This window comes from Syngnathus scovelli, chromosome 4, assembly GCF_024217435.2.
Source record: "Syngnathus scovelli strain Florida chromosome 4, RoL_Ssco_1.2, whole genome shotgun sequence".
NCBI lineage: Eukaryota > Metazoa > Chordata > Actinopteri > Syngnathiformes > Syngnathidae > Syngnathus > Syngnathus scovelli.
In genome coordinates this window covers 6,090,601-6,110,170 of record NC_090850.1, presented here as the reverse complement: position 1 = coordinate 6,110,170, position 19,570 = coordinate 6,090,601, and the positions used below count along the sequence as shown (strand labels likewise).

At 42.6% G+C, this 19,570-nt stretch overlaps 1 protein-coding gene and 1 long non-coding RNA gene across 2 annotated transcripts; one reads left to right on the top strand and one right to left on the bottom strand.

Annotated features, from left to right (window-relative positions):
• Positions 1–265: 265 nt before the first annotated feature.
• LOC137840225 (uncharacterized) lies at positions 266–2,319 on the bottom strand. The gene is made up of 4 exons (XM_068650453.1): positions 2,282–2,319; positions 2,001–2,124; positions 327–764; positions 266–277 (listed from the first exon to the last, which is right to left on the bottom strand). Exons 1-4 carry the CDS (start codon positions 2,317–2,319, stop codon positions 266–268), a joined length of 612 nt encoding a protein of 203 aa, XP_068506554.1.
• Positions 2,320–9,837: 7,518 nt separating this feature from the next.
• LOC137840264 (uncharacterized) lies at positions 9,838–11,182 on the top strand. The gene is made up of 2 exons (XR_011086798.1): positions 9,838–10,559; positions 10,651–11,182. It is a non-coding gene; the product is annotated as an uncharacterized lncRNA (long non-coding RNA).
• The last annotated feature ends 8,388 nt before the right edge of the window (positions 11,183–19,570 follow it).

Sequence of the window (19,570 nt, the reverse complement as noted above, 5' to 3'; positions counted from 1 at the left end):
TGCCTCAGATGCTCGCTCATGTGTTCACGAAGTGATGAGAACGATCATGATGCAGGTCACGTGTGTCATGTTGGTCATGTATGTCAAGCATGTGTGTTCCAGTGTCTCTGAAATGCTGTTTTTGATTGCAATCAAATGTATGCAAATACGTAGTTGTGCTAGGTTCATTTTGGCTTCACTTCTAGATTATTTTACTGGTTCTTTTATCACGGACAAACCATGCAAATACATTTACAAGTACACACACGCCTCTTTCACTGGCCATTTACTCGCCCCACTGTGGGACGACAGATGGACACATGTTACAAAGAGCAACAGACACTGACGATCATATCCACCTTATCCTGCGCACTTCCGATCAATGCCAGTGGTATTGTGCCCTCCGGAATCACAGATTTCTGCCGAAGCAGGCCAATGACCCTCTCCACATGAATCCTCACATGCAACACCTTCCTACTTTGCTCCACAGCCCTTCCCTGCAGCTGCTTCTTACCCCGAGTGAACTCTGGCATAACTCCCTCTCCATATCTGATGCCAGCAGAGGTTTGCACTGTGAATCCTCTATCTGCTAGGACCTGGTCACCCGGTAAAAGAAGATCCAGGGGGCCACTTTCCTCTGTGATGTGCTTGTCTGAAGCACGCCCTCCATAGCCTAAACTAATGAAACTGATGCTGCCCTGCGGTGTTATTGCAACAAGGTATTTCACAGTGTTCTTTTGTTTGTAGATGAGAGGAAGCACGAGCATTGAAGTCGGCACTTCGTTCTATTGAGATTTCAAAACAATCCATGACAGCCACACACTTGGGAAAAGTGGTTTTAAAGACTTCTGGCATTTTATTCCTAAGCCCATCCCGGTCTGGCCACTTGATGAGCCAAGCCAGCCTATCATACGCAACATCTAGCCATTTGCAAAATATCCTTGAGACAGGTGACTGGGAGATGTTGAAACGGTATCCAAGGTCCAGCATGAACAGGTTCAGTCGAAGCTTCATGAGAAAAATGACCATTGCTGGAAGGGAGAAAGAACATTCCGAACGGAGCGCTGTACATAAGGAAGGAGGAAGCTGAACAAGTGCATGAGTGTCGCATAGTTGGGGAGACCAGTGTAGAATATGACTGCCTTATCATCATTCTCAAATGTGTGCTGATCTAGCAGACACGTCTTATTCTTCAATGCCTCCACCTCAGCTCGGAGAGCATCAATCTCTGCTTCTTTTTCATTGATGTGCCTCACTTCCACATCCGTCTGTGTTGACACGCCTGGCTCGCCATCCGGTTCAACATCTGGGAAGACATAAAAATGTTAATAGTTGACATATTAAATTACTATGTAGTATGTACTAACATGTTTACTTGATGTTGATGTCCATTCAAATAATAGAAGGAAGATCAATTATGAAAAATTAGTTCTCTTTATCTGTAGCGCAAAAAATGAAAATACATCAAAACAGTTATGTTCAAGATTCATATAGAATGGTATATTTACCACGTTCTGATGTGATGCTTTCACTTGCATCCTGCGCCGGTGTCCTCCTTACATCGAGCCTCTCGGCGCGTTTGTAGCAGTGCAGTGATGCCTCCTTCCTCTTCTTCTTCTCAGAAAATGTGAACAAGAACAAAGTTGGCATGTAGGCAGGATGAAGAGGGTCATCACTCTTTGCACCTGAAACAGTAAATATTGTTTTTCAGACAAGCTTGATGTAAAAATGGAAACTGGTGGATCCAGTTTGGTGTTTCAGGTGGGGCCGAACTGATCTTTGGGTGTATCCGCCAGTGACAATGGATGAATCTGACTTATAATTGTAGATATGTGAACAATCTAATTATTAGAAACTAGCAATTGGACAAACATACTGTAATGAAACTGTGTAATTATGCATTCCTTAGGTCATGGCCGAGTAGCAGCAAGAAAAAGTGAATAGCAATACCTCACAGATGAATGTTGACGTCAATAAAACAAGATTACGTACCTCCCACAAAGTGATCTGAGCAGATGTACGAATAAATAGTTGGCTTCCAAAAAGTTGAAGCTGTTGCGGCCATGTTCCGCCCTACGAAGCGCCGCCACCCAGCTAACCTTTCTGGTCTGGTCCGCAGGGAACCGATATAACTTCTTGGTGTCGCTTTTTTGGAAACGATAGGCACACCTTATGACACAACAACTCTTCACCATTGTTTAAGTTGCCTACGTAACAACTTGCCACGATGTGCCACCGATACAATGCTAAAAAATGCTCTTGGCCCTATTAGCGTCCGCTGCTTTTTGCCACCCAAACAAACCGTCGGCCGGTCTGTGACGTCCCGTGCATATCCTCCATTGGTTGCCAGCCATTTGTCAGACACACAAACAACGATTCACACTCACACTAATACATACATACATGCAATTTAGGCCTACCACCCATGTTTTTGAAATGTGGGAGAAAACCGGAGTTCCCGGAGGAAATCCACGCAGGCATGGGGAGAACATGCTAGCTCCATACAGGAAGGCTGGACCGGGAATCAAACAACAACAACCTCTGCGCTGTGAGGTGGACATGGTAACCAACCACTGTGCCGCCCCTCCCCATTGTCATTGTGTTATAAATGTTCAACCGTGTCCTGCTTAATTTAGTCCATTTGATTCAGTATGGTAATGTTTAGCATCCACAAGAGATCTCTTAGACCCTGCTCTAAATGTATTGCTATTTATTTATGAATTTATTTTCAAATAGACTAGACCACCTGTCTTAGACTCGTGGACCGCGGGCCAACTGCGGCCCGCGGGACGATCATTTGCGGCCCTGTTTTAATATGAAAGCTTAACGTTAGTGCGGCCCGCAAGATTGATATGAATGACACTTGTGTGCGGAGCTGAATGAACCAATCATTGGGAAGTATATGGCTCTGGAGGGCAGAACATCGGCCGGGCTGTCCAGTGCCTCGCTCACTTATTCATGTATTCCTCCAGTCAGCTACATGGAGGAGAAGCCGTGAAGCCGCTCGGGGGGCAATCAGAGAGCGAAAGTGCGCACGCGCCACAGCCCCGCGCAACTGAAAGTTAAAGTTAAACCTGATACCTACTCCAAGTGGAATCACATATCACAGAGCCCTGTAGTGTTTTGTACTCACGCTAGGTACAAAATGTATAAGGACGACGACATGCAAAACTAATCTTTTAATGAAGATTGCGGGAGCAGGAAAACATGCTGCATTCAGGAAGGCGTATGCTTCCAACATCCGGCTACGTCACAACGTGCTGCGTAATCCTAATGCCAATCAGGACAAGACATTTGGTAGATACCCAATACGATAGGCTAAAGTTACTGGACTGGCAGTATGGACATATTCTAAGAGAATATTACAAGCCCCAAAGATGTCTCTCTCAAAACCTGCAGTCAAGAGTAAGGTCTGTGATGAGCTCAGACAATTTCAGGAAAAGTGGGGAGTACAATATTGGTTGAGCACCCGACATGTCTTATTTGCACTGAAAAAGTTGCGGTTCACAAGGAATAAAATTTGAAACCTCATTATACGGACTGGACATGCTGAGGAGTACAAAAAATACCAGGAAGATGAGAGAGCCAACCAGGTTGCCAGTCTTAAAACACGTCTACTGAGGCAACGAGATTTCTTTAAGAAAGCAACCAAAGAGAATAATGCAGCAATCGAAGCAAGCTAAGTCATTAGTGAGATGATTCCTAAAGCAGGAAAGCCATTCACAGAAGGTAAATTTGTCAAAAAGTTGTCAAGTGGCATGGTGGTACAAGATGGTGTAAAATTGGGTATCGAATTTGGCCTAGGCACATTGGCTATCCCAAAACATGTAGTAGTTCCAAAATTTCACCAGGAGATGGTGTTAAAGCTTGACATAGGGGTGACCTGATGGAAACTAACAAATCTAATAAATTAAATTGTTAGCAATTGGGAGAACACGACCTGTTCAAACACGTAGCAACGCACAATTTTGGAATATGAGTTTTCTATGCCATAATTTTAAGATGTAACAGCTTGAGCAATATCAATATATATGTTAAAGGTAGAAGAACCCATTATTATGGTTAAGGATGATTATGTTAAGATTGCTCTTTACTAGACAAGATATATGTTATTAATGTTGCAATGTTTTGTCCAACCTGTATTTAACATTGGTGTTCCATCCGTACCTGAATGTATCAAGTTGAGAGGAGACATCAAGGGCTAATAGTGAAAGAATGAGCAAAACAGGAAACAGCTGCATCCGGTGGCAGAATACAGTCATGTGCAGTGGTTGCTGCTTTGAGCACGGTTGCCAAGACAACCAGTGGTTTCCAGCTGACCTTGACAGGGATCAGCTAAGGAACATTCTCAAAACTTCCAGAAACTTCCAGAAAGGCCACCTCACGTGTCGGTGAGGTAATTCCGATGAGGTAATGCCAGAAGCCTATAAATATGTTGTCCTGACACAGAGCGAGGCAGTTCTTCCTAGTCAGGGCGATGGCCGTGACAGTGCCCGGAGTAAAGAACAGCGTTTAGACAAAGATGGATTTTTCATTCTTTTTGAGATTGGACCAAAATCTACTAAGATGAATTTCCAGAGTCTTCGAATTGGACTTTGTCAAATTTTAAGCTTCGAATTGGACTTTGTTAAATTTTAAGCTTCAAGGAAGGCAGAGGAGACAGCCGCTTCGGGCAGAAAGGGGAAGACGCCAATGTTACGGCGTTGGCTAAGCATGGCCAGATCATTCCTAATTTTTAAACAGAATTCGGATTTTGGAACAAAGGAGAGCCGATCACTCGACTTGTTCAACCAAATTGAATTTTAGACCTTTTGTTCTGAGACGGGTGAGTGGAATTCATTGTTGTAATTTCGACTTGTAATTCTTTTTCTTTTGCTTATTCATTAAATTTCTTCTTAATCCTTAATTCGGTTATCGATTATTTCGTATTAACTATGGTGAGCATGGTTTTGTATGCAGTAATTAGAACTTTAAATTTTCTTTATTTCCCTATCATAATCATTCTTTCAATCCGTTCAATTCTTTTTAAACTGAAGACAGCTTTAATCCTTAACATCAGGAATTGTCAGATCTGGTTCGAAGTAGTTATCTTGAGCTCAGCTGCGGCGAGTGCGCTCAACTAAATCAACGAATCCCTTCGGTCTTACCAAAGACAGATACATTTATCCGAGCGATAACAAATGCTTCAAATCAAAAAAGGGGAAGGAGGCGCTGGTAAAAAGGGTGTGGTCATCTTGATTCTGGGCCTCAAGTGCTTACTCTGCACCGGTTTCAGAGTGACTTTAAAGGAATGGGCGTCATAAAAAGAATGAATTAATTCTATCCGAATTGATATCTTAGAGGCGTTTAGACTCGGACGAACCTTTCCCCGCCCCGACCAGGAAACTCTCGTCTTCCAATAAGGGCTGCGTTACAGCAGAGGGGTCGAAGGGGAGTTTAACCCTTGAAACAGAGGGTCGGTCACTTACGGTCGATAAGTGCGGATTTGTCAAAGTGCATACTGCAGGCTGCACATATTGTTTATCCAGAAAAGAAAGGTCAGTTTAACAACATCAGCCTTTCTGACAACACTGTGGCAGAGTACATTTCTGACCTGTCAAGTGACATATATGATCAACTGTGTGAGAAAGCAGAATGTTTATATATATGTGACTCTTGATGAGACCACAGACATCACTGATGTAAGGTATTGGAATAATATAATAGTCTAACGCACACAGGGCCTATATTGAGGATTGACTACCTTTTTACTTTTGGTAAAGCTTTAAATAGGGTATGACATTGCTATCATGGAACTTTCCAACCACAGTCTAGTACAGGTATGGGCAAACTACGGCCCGCGGGCCACATCCGGCCCACGGGACCGTTTAATCCGGCCCGCCAACCCTAAATAAATTGTATTATTAAACTTTTTTTTGGGGTCATTTTGCCTGCAATGACTGCATTTCCCCAGTAGATGGGGAACCACTCGCCTGCGCATTTACTACCGGAAGCCGTGTTAGAAAGCTCGGTGCACACTCACAAGTGCGTGTACGTACTCAGTAGTACGGAAACGGCAAACTCGCGCTCTATTTGTATCAGTGCCGAATTTAGAGCGTGGGCTGTGACGACAGCATTCTTGTAATTTGCGCGACAGTTTTGCGCTAAAGCCACCCACAAACCTTCCCCTGGAATCCTTCCATTAAAATGAGTCGCCCAAGGAAAAGCAAGGTGGACACTGAGTGCCGAGTGCATTTTGAATATGATCTGTACAAATAGCAGGGATTGAAACTAGCGACCATTCTCATTTTCAAACAATGCAGGATGCTCAAGGACATTGATGCACCACCTGTTTGTGACTAATCTTAACCTGTAAAGTTCTTAAGGCTTACTTTAAGGAAGTGTTTCCCGTTTCCTCACCTCTGTTACCAGGTGTTTGTGAGTTAAAACTCTGCTCTGATTTTCAGATACCCCTCACCGTGTTGCGGTTTTGATTACTTTATTTGGATGTACGCTTTCACCGATTCTTCAAGATGATATATTTGGTCAGAATGTTTACCGTTTGATGTGATCTCATAAGATAAACATCTTTCATTAATCTGACCTGCAGGCACTGAAGTGATGGAGACTGTTATTCATAATAACAGTGTCGTATTTTATGAGAATCGCTGATAGCAGTTTTTTAGGGATGTTTTTTTTTTAATGCTGTTAACAAATGCATTTGTTTTCCAAAAACTTTTTTTGAATATCCATGCTTTACTACCTACTAAAGGCCAAAACCTTTTATGCAATGACCTTTACAGGTCGTTTATATTACTTCACACAAACACTACATCCATCTGCTCCTGGTTCGGACCCCCAGAATGTTTATATATATGTGACTCTTGATGAGACCACAGACATCACAGACACTGCCCAGCTGGCAATAAATGTCTGTGGTGTTGATGACAATTTTGAAGTGATGGAGGAGTTGCTCACAGTAATTTCAATGCATGGCCAGACCACCGCTAAGGAAATATTTCACCAGCTGTGTGATGCCATTGAGAATGCCGGTTTGCCATTTGTTGGAATAACAACCGATTAATGACAGGGAGGAAGAATGGACTGGTAGCACTTGTTAAAAAAAAAACAACAACTGGAAGAGGAGGATTTGGAGGCGGCCATATGTAGCTCTGCACTGCATTATCTATCAGCAGGCCCTTTACAGCAGATGCCTGAAGTTTGACAATTGATGTCTGTCACTGTGAAATGCATCAACCAAATCAGATCCAGAGGCTTAAAACACAGAAGGTTCCGTGCTGTTTTAGAGGAAATGGAGTCAGAATATGGGAATGTGCTCTACTTCACTTCGGTACGTTCGCTCAGCAGGGGAAACGTATTGAAGAGATTTTTTTGAGTTGAGAGCAAAAGTAAAATACTTCATAGAGAAGGACAGGGGTGGCTGTTCCTGTGCTAAGTGATCCCAAATGCCTGATGGGCTTAGCTTTTCTTGTTGATATCACACATGAGCTTAATGTACTGAACAAGAAGCTACAAGGCCAGGGGCAACTTGTCAGTGCTGCCTATGACAACGTGAGAGCATTCCGCACATAACTTGTGTTATGGAAAGCTCAGCTCTCTCAGACAAACCTTTGCCATTTCCCAGCATGCAAGGCACTCATGGATGCAGGCACACCATTCAGTGGTGAGAAATACGTATGTTGAGGCCATTTTAAAGCTACAGGAGGAATTTGACCACAGATTTGAAGACTTCAAGACGCACAGAGCCACATTTCAAATTTTTGCAGACCCCTTCTTCTTTAATGTGCAAGATACCCCTCCTGTGCTTCAAATGGAGTTCATTGACCTGCAGTGCAACTCTGCACTCAAAGCCAAGTTCAGGGAAGTGAGTGGAGAACCAGAAAAGCTTGGGGCATTTTTGAGAGGGTTGACCCCCATCTTCCCTGAAATTTCCTGAATGTTCAAGCGGACCATTTACCATTTTGGGAGCACATACTTGTGTGAGAAGCTCTTCTCCACCTTGAACTTCAATAAGTCCAAGTACAGGTCCAGACTTACTGATGAGCATCTTCAAGCCCTACTGAGGGTCTCCACTGCTTCCTCCCTCAAGCCAAATGTGGCTCGGCTGTGTAAGAAGAAATGCTGCCAGGTCTCTAGCAGCAAGAACTAAGCAAGAGAAGCCATGTTCAGAACAGTTCATGTTCAATGTTCCATTCATGTTCAGAAAGTTAAAGGTTAAAGAATTGTTAATACAGACATTTGAAACTGAATAAAAATAATTAGTTTTCTGCAGTCAGTCAGTCAGTCAGTCAGTCAGTCAGTCAGTCAGTCAGTCAGTCAGTCAGTCAGTCAGTCAGTCAGTCAGTCAGTCAGTCAGTCAGTCAATATGTGGTTTCTTCAGTCATCTGTATCTGCTGTATGATCATTATTATTATTTTATTTACTTATTACTGATTTATTTCTTTTGTATTCATTTTTTAATTTATTTATTTAATTCATTATTTTGTGTTAAAAATAAAGATATTTGAGAACATTGGAATATTTTATCAGCACTTTTCTTGCGTAAATCCTGATGCGGCTCAGCCTCACCCAGACTCTGCCTCCAGCAGCCCCCAGGTAAATTGAGTTTGAGACCCCTGATGTAAGGTATTGGAATAATATAATAGTCTAACGCACACAGGGCCTATATTGAGGATTGACTACCTTTTTACTTTTGGTAAAGCTTTAAATAGGGTATGACATTGCTATCATGGAACTTTCCAACCACAGTCTAGTACAGGTATGGGCAAACTACGGCCCGCGGGCCACATCCGGCCCACGGGACCGTTTAATCCGGCCCGCCAACCCTAAATAAATTGTATTATTAAACTTTTTTTTGGGGTCATTTTGCCTGCAATGACTGCATTTCCCCAGTAGATGGGGAACCACTCGCCTGCGCATTTACTACCGGAAGCCGTGTTAGAAAGCTCGGTGCACACTCACAAGTGCGTGTACGTACTCAGTAGTACGGAAACGGCAAACTCGCGCTCTATTTGTATCAGTGCCGAATTTAGAGCGTGGGCTGTGACGACAGCATTCTTGTAATTTGCGCGACAGTTTTGCGCTAAAGCCACCCACAAACCTTCCCCTGGAATCCTTCCATTAAAATGAGTCGCCCAAGGAAAAGCAAGGTGGACACTGAGTGCCGAGTGCATTTTGAATATGATCTGTACAAATAGCAGGGATTGAAACTAGCGACCATTCTCATTTTCAAACAATGCAGGATGCTCAAGGACATTGATGCACCACCTGTTTGTGACTAATCTTAACCTGTAAAGTTCTTAAGGCTTACTTTAAGGAAGTGTTTCCCGTTTCCTCACCTCTGTTACCAGGTGTTTGTGAGTTAAAACTCTGCTCTGATTTTCAGATACCCCTCACCGTGTTGCGGTTTTGATTACTTTATTTGGATGTACGCTTTCACCGATTCTTCAAGATGATATATTTGGTCAGAATGTTTACCGTTTGATGTGATCTCATAAGATAAACATCTTTCATTAATCTGACCTGCAGGCACTGAAGTGATGGAGACTGTTATTCATAATAACAGTGTCGTATTTTATGAGAATCGCTGATAGCAGTTTTTTAGGGATGTTTTTTTTTTAATGCTGTTAACAAATGCATTTGTTTTCCAAAAACTTTTTTTGAATATCCATGCTTTACTACCTACTAAAGGCCAAAACCTTTTATGCAATGACCTTTACAGGTCGTTTATATTACTTCACACAAACACTACATCCATCTGCTCCTGGTTCGGACCCCCGGTCAAAATCTAGAACCCAATTCGGCCCGCAAGTCAAAAGGTTTGCCCACCCCTGGTCTAGTAACTAGACCATGGTCTCAAACTCATGGCCCGCGTGCCAATTGCGGCCCTCGGGACAATATTTTGCGGCCCCCTGCGTGACATCTAAGCTGTGTGTTAGTGCGGCCCGCGAATTTCTTTTCGCACATGCATCTGGCCGTTTTGCTTTTTTTGACACGTATGGGCTCCCGTAGCTCAGGCTCGTGACAACTGGGCGAATTAGCAATTGGCTAATTGGCGAATTAGCACTTTGACACGTTTGAATGAGCGAGTGGAGGGAAATATCTTGTCACTGTCACCTAGTGCTGTACATTGTTTGTCAGCCCCCGTCATGTCTGTTTCAAAACCTGCCGTGAAGAGAAAAGTTGCGGATGAGCACAGGCAATTTCAGGAGAAGTGGGAGGCGGGATATTTTTTTGTTGAGCACAGGAACGTCGCAACCTGTCTAATATGCATGGGTAAAGTTGCTGTTAACAAAGAGTTTAACATCAGACGTCATTACTCAACTAAACATGCTGAGGAGTATGCAAAATACCTGGGAGATGAGCGAGAGGATCGGGTCGCCAAACTTAAATAATCTCTACTGAGGCAACAAGTTTTTTTTTTCAAAAAAAAAACAAGCAAAGAGAACGAAGCGGCTGTGAAAGCTAGCTATGTTGTGAGTGAAATGATAGCAAAAGCTGGAAATGGATTCAGGCACAGCATTCAGTGGTGAGAAGTATGCTGATACCATTGGGAAGCTACAAGAAGAATTTGATCACAGGTTTGCAGACTTCAAGACACACAGAGCCACTTTTGACATTTTTGCTGACCCCTTCTCCTTTTATGTTGAGGATGCCCCCCCTGTTCTGCAGATGGAGCTAATTGACCTGCAGTGCAATACTGAACTCAAAGCCAAGTTCAGGGAAGTGAGTGGAAGAACAGTGGAGCTTGGACAAGCTTCCCTGAGCTTTCCAGGATGTTCAAGCGGACCATGTGCCTTTTTGGCAGCACCTATCTGTGTGAAAAGCTCTTCTCCACAATGAACTTCAATAAGTCAAAGTACAGGTCCAGAATTAAAGATGAGCATCTTAAAGCCATACTGAGGGTCTCAGTTGCCTCCTCCCTCAAGCCAAATGTGGCTCAGCTGTGTGAGAGGAAGCGTTGCCAAGTCTCTGGCAGCAAGGGGTAGGAGGAAGTAGAAATGAAGCCTATGTTCTGAAGAACTGTTCCTGTTCTTCATGTTCTGCATGTTCTGACTGTTAATTTGTTCAAATTGAGAAGATTGGATCAGGACCTTTTTTATGGATTACTTTTGTGGATTACGATTTGATGCGGCCCAGCCTCACCCAGACTCTACCTCCAGCGGCCCCCAGGTAAATTGAGTTTGAGACCCCTGAACTAGACTGTTGGTTTTTTCATGGCATGAGCAGCTCAAGTTCCTTCGTTAAGAGCCAAATCGACTGCCTTTAACTTAAAACTGCCATCATGTGCATTTCTTGTGTCCCCCATAATGAGGGTTTGTGTATAAAGCTTTCTTACTTCAGTAATGTCCGTCTTGATCTCGATCTGTCTCTTCTTTGTGTGAATTATATGGCACTATTTGCCTGGCGGATGGACATATTGATCAACACACCACTCTTCTCCCCAGTGACCGTGTCACATATCCCTCCACCCAGCAAAGCGGTGCCGCACAACAGCGGTCCACAGCCTTTTTATGAGTGTATAAGTATATTAGTCATCACAAAAATCACAAAAAGTCCATAGATACGCCGCACCGCACAGCAAGCCGCAGGTTTCCAAACTTGAGCAAAAAGTAGCGGCTTATAGTTCGGAAATTACGGTATTATGGTGAAAGTATTAAATGTAGTCATTTCCGCAATTTCTAATTACAGGTCTGATAATGGTGTGGCTATGTTAGCTGGCTAACTGCATCAGCCAGATGTGTCTGATAAATCATCACAATATTTACATTAGACAATGTTATTGTAATTCGATGTTGCTTTTTTACCAGGAGACATCTTGTTTTGTGGATATGAGAACTAATTTATATTTTTTCCTATTTTGCCTATCTTCAGATCACTCCCCTTTTGCTCAGGATCTTACCGGACCATAGGCAAGATGATTGCAAAAGACTTGCAATCCATATCAGTGGTGGAAGATGAAGGGTTCCGGTTCTTAATGAAGAAGGTGGTTCCACGCTATCAAATTCCAAGCAGACATCTGTCATTTCAAAACTGTATGAGCATGAGCAGGAGAAGTTGAAAAGATCAATAGACAATATAAACAGTGTAGTTTTGACGAGTGACATGTAGACCTCTAGAATAAACTGACTGTGACACAACACTTCATTGATGAGAACTGGCAGATGCAGTCATGCAATATTACAACAACGCATGTGATTATTCAGTACAATGCAGACAATATTGCTGAAATTCTCCTAAAAATAACCAATGACTGGGGCATTGCTGGAAAAATCCATGCTGTTGTTACAGACAATGGAATAAACATAGTTGCTGCTATAAAAAAAAAAAAAAGCTGGCAAGAATCATCTTCTCTTACTGTTTTGGTCCTAACGACCATTTGTTCGTTTTGGTTAACCCTTGTGTTTTCCCTTGAGCTATTTGTGACATCTATTGGCCATTTTAGTGATGACATGATAGCGAGTGTATTTCCGGCTCTCTTCCCGTTTTGAACGAGAGCTTAGTTAGATGACACGATGCAATATTGGGACAAGGAAATGTACACACTGGTAGTGCTAGTGTAGTCAATCTATTCAGTTTTGTTTGTGTAAAATATTATTTGGGAAATTGTTTGAAAGACAATATAAGCTAAAACATAATTGTATTTCTGTTTAGTTTTACAGCTTTCTGTTTTGCACATCGGTGTGAAATAAAGGACAGGAAAAATCAGAGGATCATTCTCCTCACCTAGCTGTTTACACATGCTGGATAGCGGAATACCTACATGTTTAGTGAGGCCAGTATAGTAAAACAGCAGACCCTCACCTGTCAAGAAGACAGAACGCCAGCTGATAATATAAAATCAGCTTTGCCCATCAAGACAACGCCACTAACCCAGGCACACCAAGCCATCACGTCATCTGCCCAGAGGTGTCCCCTGCTTTATAAGCCATGGATTATCCAACTGAAATGCCACATTCTCCTGGTAAGACCGAACTGGACACCGGGAAATGGGAGATGAGAGCAACGATATCGGCATCAGGCTCTGTCCGTTCAACATCTCTTTATGGATCAACACGCAACTCTCGTAAGAGCACAGTGCTAGCAACTGTTAAAGCTAAAGCCAAGGCAGCAAGAACCAAGGCAGCCTTTTCTGAAAGGGAAATGGCACTGAAACTTCAACAGGCTGAATCAGAATTACAAGCTGCCAAAGCAGAAGCTGAATTAGAGGTGTTCAGTGTAGAAAAGAAATGGAGTATAGAATAGCCGAAGCGGTAGTGAAGCCGAATTAGAAGATGACGACACCGTTGGGGAACCATGGTCAGAAATGAATCAAAGCCACCAGCGCGTCCTCAAATGCAGCCAGCTAGGACACCATCCGCCATGCATCCAGTGACACAATCCGCCATACATCTAGTGACACCATCCGCCACGCTGTGACACTGTGACATCGTCCACCCTGCATCCAGTGACATTGCCTGCACAGCCCCCAACACGCCCACCAGCACAGTCCCGGGGACCGACACCACCACCAAGACAACCTTTACTGCCACCACAGCCAGCTCAACAGCCACGTCAGCCATTCATGGCACCTGCAGGTATGTGCCACATGCCACTCCAAGCCAGTAACCAATCATGACAGGGAGAAGAATATGGGCTGCCCACTCCTGCTCCAAATCTGGCTTGACCTCATCACCCATCTGTCCAAGATGGTGTCGAGTTACTTGGTTGATAGGAGGGTAAAAGATAGTGCGTGAGTGTGTATTGGATTTGGCCCAGACGACTAAGATGAAAATCCAAATTTCAAAGCTTGACATGGAGGACCTGAAGAAGGGGGCCTGAGTCGGCGTTACTTAAAAGTTAGTTATTCAAAATTAACTATTGTTAAATCGGTAAAGGGGAATTTGTTGGACGAACCAGTAAACCTCCATTCCCGTTCCAAATTTCGCCAGAAGATGGTGCCAAAGTCAGATTGACCTAACGTAGTAAATTAATCGTTTAAAAAGTCATCGATTAGATGAAGACTTGTTCTGAAGCACAGCAACACACAATTTGAGTATGTTATATTATTTTGTTTTGCTATAATATACTTTGAAACTGCTTGAATATTTTAATTTGCTAACTAGGGAAGCCCATGCTCATCGTTAGCTAATGACAATGAGACATGTTAATCACAGTTAGAGTAAGCTGCAATATACTTTATTTCATTCTGCTTTGCAATACTGTATAGTTAGTAGCAACTTGAGCAGCATCATAGCACTGATGTTTCATTTACACATGAATGTATTAAGAGTTGAGTAAGGACAAGGGGCTGACATTGATACCGTGGGTGGAAGACTGCAATCCCGCGCTTGAGCTTGACCTAGAGATCACCAGCTTGTCAAAATACGATTTGAAGATGCTTGAGTGTTTTATCCTGCTAACTAAGAGAATCCACAATCATAGTTATGATTATGTGTTAAATTGACTATTGTGAAAGTATGTGTTATTATTGTCACGATGTTTGATCAGTATCAAACATGTATGTAATATTGATGTTCCATTTACACATGAATGTATAAATGTGAACGAAGACAAGGAGGCGGAAACAGTTAATGGTGATACTAAGTGGTGGAAGACTGAGATCCCACATATGAGCGTGACCTCGGTCATGTTCATCCAGTTGAAGCCTCAACAAAATGCTGTTTTACGGAACACAAGTCAGAGAAAAAACATTTGCAAATGTCACGTTGATGGACAGTGGACAAGATTTGGGAGTGGGAAACAGGATGAAGCATCCCTGAGAAAATTGTTACTTCCGTGAGAACATGGTCACCTCATCTGGTTGAATCCGGTTGAGACCGGCCGAGATGCAGGTGCAGTCTATTCTGGAAGCATTTGGGTCATCTGAGGCCAATGTATGACGTCATGGAAAAAAAAAAACTGGTATGTGACCAAGCAGGCATAGTACCCACGAACTGGACTGGTATAAAAGGTTCGTTCGGACAAAGAGCATCGCTCTCGCTCACCCGGTGGGCTCTCCCTGTCAGGGGTATGCCCCTGCAGCTACTGCCGTAGGTCGAGAACGCCGATTAGACAAAGATAGATTTCATTCTTTCTGAGATTAACCCAAGGTCCGTTAAAATGAATTTATACTATCTTCAAATTGGATTTAGTCAAATTTTAAGCTCAAAGACAGGCTAGGAGATGCAAACCTCGGTGCAGGAGAGAGGAGCCATTTTTAGGGCGTCGTCATCTCCATTCTTTAGGCAAGCCTGTTCTTTTAAACAGAATTCGGATTTTGGAACAAGGAGAACTGATCACTTGACTTTTCCACCAAACAGCATTTTAGACCTCTAGCCTCTTACCCTTTTTTACTATATGTTTGAGTTTTCAATCGAGAGAACTTCGAGACTGAATAATTTTTGCTCTATTGAGAATGGTGAGTGGAAGTTATTGTTAGCTGTTTGAACAATTGACACTTGTAATTCTCTTTCTTGCTTATTCATTAAATTTCTATTATATAATCATTTAATTTCGATGATGATTACTTCTTTTATGCTTTAAATCTCTTTTGTTTCTCTATCATATTCATACTTTAAACCGTTCAGTTCTTTTTTAAATGAAGACAGCTTTAATTCTTGACATCAGGGAGTGTCAGAATCTGGTTCGAAACCGTTAACTTAAGCTCGGCTAGTGTGAGTGTACGCTAGTGAAAATAAACGAGTTCCCGCGGTCTTAACAACTCTAAACTATTCTGAGCTGATAACAAAAGCAACAATCTTAATAGGAAAGGAGAGCCGCTGAAACGGCCGCGATGGAGGAGATCCTGGGTCTCGACAAAGTAGTTACTCAACACTCGGGTTTCTTTGATTTCAGCGGGACTGGCGTCCGGAAATGACGGAATTAATCTAACAATAGATTAGTTACCTGAACAGCCGTTAGACTCGGAACGAATCTTCTTTCCGTACCGACTTAAATCAATTCTCGTCTCCCCTACAGACTGCGTTACTGCACAGGACTAAAGTACAGAATTTTATCCTTTAAACCAGGGGTGTCCAAACTTTTTGCAAGGAGGGCCAGATTTGATAAAGTGAAGGGGCCAGGGGGCCAATACTTTTTTCAGACATTTTTTAACTACATAAATTTCATGCAAATAAATACTGTTATGAAACAAATTTCATTGTCCCAATTGTCTTTATTTTTTAAATGATGAAATAACCACATATAAGCCACTCAGACAGATGTGAACAACTTTAAAAACACAAATTCTCCCTTTCATTCATATCTGAAGTCAGATAACATTGAACAAACTGTATGAAATAATTAAATGTACAAGACTTTAAAATTATTTTTGCCTCATGAACATTTTAAACAGGTGTTATAAGTAATGCACAGTTGTCTGTTATTAAAACTTAAAACAAGTGCTCTTGCTCTTGTCATTTACAATATTTTTCAGAAAGTAATAGTTTGTGTCACGTCTACAGGTTCATAACATCAACAGTATTGACATGGCCACTTCGTAATATTTAATATTAAGTAATTTTTACTTTTGATTTACGTTTGACTCACAGTCCCACGTGATGAATCGCTGTTGTGATGCCAGTTCAGCTTGGAGCTGCTTCACTTTATCAGTGCCGTCACTCCCTGTTAGCTTGTCGTATGTGTTAGCATGTTTAATCTGATGGTGTCTCTTTAGGTTGAAATCCTTAAACAAGACAACAGTCTCTTTACGAATTAGACAAACACAATTGCCTTGATTTTCAGTGAAGAAGTATTGTAATTCCCCTTTCTCTTGAAAGCGACGGCCCTCAATGTCAACTTTCCTCGTTTTCTTTGCAGTCGCCATGGCAGAAATGAGCGGAGAGGGCTGGTGCTGCCACTTTTTGGTAATAGGAGGAATTAAAGTTTAAAGTTTCATGATTTTTTTTTTTTTTATTCAGTTGGACCAGACCTGGCCAAAACACGGCCCGCGGGCCACATCCGGCCCTTTGTGCGTGCCTGTCCGGCCCGCATGAGGCCAATGGTAAATTATATTTGATTACAACTAAATTAAAAAAAAAGAAAAAAAATCTGTGTCGTGCGTGCAATACAACTAGTCAAGTCAAGTCAAGTTTATTTGTATAGCCCTAAATCACAAACAGTCTCAAAGGGCTTCACATAGCCAAAATTGACAATTATTCTCAAAGCATCCCCTGATCATAAGCTCCCAAAAGGGCAAGGAAAAACTCAAAAAAACCCTGCCAGGGGAAAATGAGAAACCTTGAGAAGGGACCACAGATGGAAGGATCCCCCTTTCAGGATCACCAGGTTGTAATGGATGCAGGGAGTGCACAAGTAATACATAATATGAAAATCAATGAAAAAAATGGATGTCGGAGGTGCCCTCGATTGTCCTGGCAGTGTCCTCAAGGGGGCCGAGCCGCAGCTCCCCCATCCCGAACTGGTCCCCGAGAATCCAGCCAGCCGCTATCAGCTTTTGAGCCACCTAACCCCCTCCCCAGCCGGGGAGGAAGTGGGCAGAGAGAACAGAACAAACTCCGGCCAAATCGGCCATCACAAGTTAGTTAAAGGCCATCTCATAGAAATGTGTCTTTAAACGTGTCTTAAATGTTTCTACTGAGGTAGTAGTTCTAATATCCATTGGTAGGGCATTCCAAAGCTCTGGAGCCTGTTGGAAATGATATACTTTTTATCATTGGATTCTATGTAACTACTTTTGTGTGCAAGATTCTCCGCAGTATCTGGCCTCGTGAAAATGACTTGGGGGCATATGGCAGTCATTAGCCGCGCTATACAATAAGCCCCACAGTTAGCTAGACATGTGCAGATCATGTGATTGTCATGGGACGGCTGAAGCAGACAAAGGTCTTATTTAAGTTGAAGTCATGAGTACGGCACAGCAATGTATTCCCAGAGGCACTAAAGACTACGTCTTTGTTGAGCTAATGGTCATGAGACGTCCATACTGCCCCGTCCATAAGAGTACCCCCTGTGTTCTGTGGTAATGGGATATAGCTATGGAATGTCCTTCCTGTCTGGAAACCTACTCGACCATGTACACTTACCCCTTTGTTTCTCTCTCAATAAATGGCACGGCTAAACTCAGAGCAGACTACGGGTCTCAGCCACACTTGCTGTGTGTCTGGGATGCGTCCTTCTGCGCAGATGAAAACGCCAAGCCAAAAAGACCTACCGCCTCTGAGATTGATTTCAGATAAATGTTGTCAACCCAACATTTTTGGGGGCTCGTCCGGGATTTCCTGAAAATCTGCTCGCTGGTCCGAAGAGTGTTGAAGACGCCGAATCCGTGCACGCCAGAGGTCACAGGACGCCTGAAGGAAAGCCCTGGGGAACAATGTTCATCCACCAGGCCGGAGTCCGGTTCAGCACCTCTCGGCAGCGATGATTGACGGAATCTTCAAAAGAAATCTCTCAGAGACTCGGTGAGACCTCTTTGTTGGCCGCGTGGTTGGGGTATTTTAGTCCCCAGAAAAAGGGTACCTGGGTAAGGACGGCGGAGTCCTTGTTGTGAATTCCAAGTGATAGGAATTCGGTCTACAGATGGAACTTGTAGACGGAAATACACCTCGTTGTGTTAAGAAAATTCCGCGGTGTGAATGTGTGTGTGAATGGTAGCACGTATCACTCGCTATTGTGCTGCATGTAACATGGTGAGAAGAAATGGCAAATTTCTGTGGAATTCCTCACCAGAAAACTGGTCGAAGCAGGAATTACCACAGAAAGTTGTTATCGCACTAAAGAAACATTCCATCTTTAGAAATCCCTATGATTTAAATGTTGAACTAAATTGATTAAAGTGGGGGCCGTCAAAGTGTTACTGACAATGTATCAGGGATGAGAAGTATACGTTAAATAAGTTACCAAACTTGAGGCCGCAAGTATGATTGTCAGACAATGAAGCTATAGTGCGTAGGCGCACTGTTAGGCGTGGCTCAAGAAGAGGAGCCTGAGGCAGAAGCTCCTTCTGCTCCTATGCAAAACATGCATCTAATTTAAAAGACCTGAACCCCCCCCCCCCCATATAATAGCAAAATATATCATGGTCAGTCAATAAGAACTCCTGTACAAGCAAGAAGCATGACCAAGGCTGTTAAATTTCCCCAAAGTATAAATGACACTGATGTATGCGAATGATACAGTTGTCAAACCTTATTGAAAGGCCACTAATGTGAGAAAAAATAAATAAAAATAGTAAAACCAAAACATTAAATAGAGGAAGACGTTTGCGCAGCATTGTTTGTTGATGTTGTTTGTGCACTGTGTTTTTGTTGTGGGCCTTTGTGTTGTCCTTGTGTTCTCTGTGTGTTTATGTGTGTCTATGTGTTAACATTTTGAAATTGGCTAAAATAGTGTGCAAGGAAAGTTACTAGACTGGGGTCTATTCGATTTGCACTGCAAGAAAAAAAAAAAGGAGACATTAAAACTGGAAAATGCAATTTTTGGAGAAATTGGGGTAAAGGCAGGCAAAAAAGATGAATAAATACTTAGGAGATGCAACAGAATGATGTTCGAGCAGAACTGAATCAGTTGAAACGTGTAGAACTTAGAGGTGAAATATGAATTTTGTAAAATTTTGCAGAAATTTTAATCAATCTTTTATTGGCCAAGT